The sequence below is a fragment of the Brassica oleracea genome, unplaced genomic scaffold, assembly GCF_000695525.1.
Source record: "Brassica oleracea var. oleracea cultivar TO1000 unplaced genomic scaffold, BOL UnpScaffold02112, whole genome shotgun sequence".
In the NCBI taxonomy this organism is placed as follows: Eukaryota; Viridiplantae; Streptophyta; class Magnoliopsida; order Brassicales; family Brassicaceae; genus Brassica; species Brassica oleracea.
Genome location: NW_013618643.1, coordinates 1 through 1,487, shown reverse-complemented (window position 1 = coordinate 1,487; position 1,487 = coordinate 1). Strand labels below are relative to the sequence as shown.

The 1,487-nt window shown below is 45.0% G+C and overlaps 1 protein-coding gene across 1 annotated transcript; it reads left to right on the top strand.

The window, feature by feature from the left end:
* Window positions 1–180: 180 nt before the first annotated feature.
* Window positions 181–732, top strand: LOC106321596 (uncharacterized mitochondrial protein AtMg00810-like; the record flags this gene model as incomplete). The annotated part of the gene is made up of 1 exon (XM_013759842.1): window positions 181–732. A coding segment is annotated over exon 1 (552 nt), but the record flags the coding sequence as incomplete, so codon positions are not given.
* Window positions 733–1,487: the final 755 nt, after the last annotated feature.

Sequence of the window (1,487 nt, the reverse complement as noted above, 5' to 3'; positions counted from 1 at the left end):
TGATAAGGTTGGAATACAAGAAACCAAAGACTATCTCAAATCTGTGTTTGAAATTAAAGATCTTGGAGAGATGAAATACTTTCTTGGGATTGATCCAAAGAAGGATTATTCATGTCCCAAAGGAAATATACACTTGATCTTTTGAAGGATGCAGGTAAACTTGGAGGACAAACCGCGAAGATGCCAATGGAGGATGGGTACAAAGTACCAAGAGAGGGGGAGCTTGAAGACAGCAAGCTGTTCCATGACCCTAAGCTTTATAGGAAGCTAGTGGGTAAGCTAATCTACCTAACAATCACACGACCTGATATCTGCTTTGCTGTGAATCAGGTGAGCCAACACATGCAAGCTCCAAAGGATTACCATTGGAGAATGGTAGATAGAGTTCTAAGCTACCTCAACGGATCACAAAGCCAAGGAGTTTGGATGGGATGCAATGGGAGTACAGAAGTTGTTGGCTACTGTGATGCAGATTGGGCTGGAGATAGAGCAGACAGAAGATCTACAACCGGCTACTGCACCTTCATTGGAGGGAACCTTGTGACTTGGAAGAGCAAGAAGCAGAAGGTGGTCTCTTGTTCTAGTGCGGAAGCAGAGTATAGAGCAATGCTGAAGCTCACCAATGAGTTGGTATGGATCAAGGGGATCTTGAAGCACATTGAGATTGAGCAAGTGGCGCCAATGACAATGCATTGTGATAATCAAGCCGCAATCCACATTGCCACCAACTCAGTCTTCCATGAGAGAACCAAGCACATTGAAGTGGATTGTCACAAGGTGAGGCAAATGATGGTCTTGGGAGTCATCCTACCATGCTACACAAGGAGTGAAGATCAGTTGGCTGATGTATTCACAAAAGCGACAAGAATGAAGACAATGGAGTCCATCTACATCAGGTTGGGACTCATTGATCTTTCACCTAAGAGCTGAGCCCCTTAATCATGAGATCTTTACTCTTTTTCCCTCATCAAGGTTTTGTCCCAATGGGTTTTCCTTGGTGAGGTTTTTAATGAGGAAGATCTCATGGTTTCCAAGCTTAGACTTTCACAAAGCTAAGCTTGAGGGGGAGTGTTGAGATGAGCTTGATATGAGATGAGTAGAATGGGAAAGAAGACTGAGGAGAGGAATGGAGTGTGTGTGGTGACTTAGGCAAGGAGAAGTAAGCCAGGCCGTACATGGCCGTACGTGGCCGTACACAAGGCCGTACGGCCAAGGAGGACTGATCTCGGCCAAAGGTAAAACCAAGTTACCCGGTTAACTTGTCTTGAAGATGAGAAGTTACCTGATGCCTTGCTGGTAATTCAATCCGTTGGAAAGGAAGGGAAGAGCTATCTGGACAGGCTGGCACAGCTGGAAAGGTAAAAGCAACCTTATCCACACTCCACACATGTGGGAAGCCTTATTGGGCAGTTTGAATTATAGGCTCCTCCTACCTTTGACTACACATGCTTAATGACTCCTTTGATTTCGAAAACCCTAATGTACTC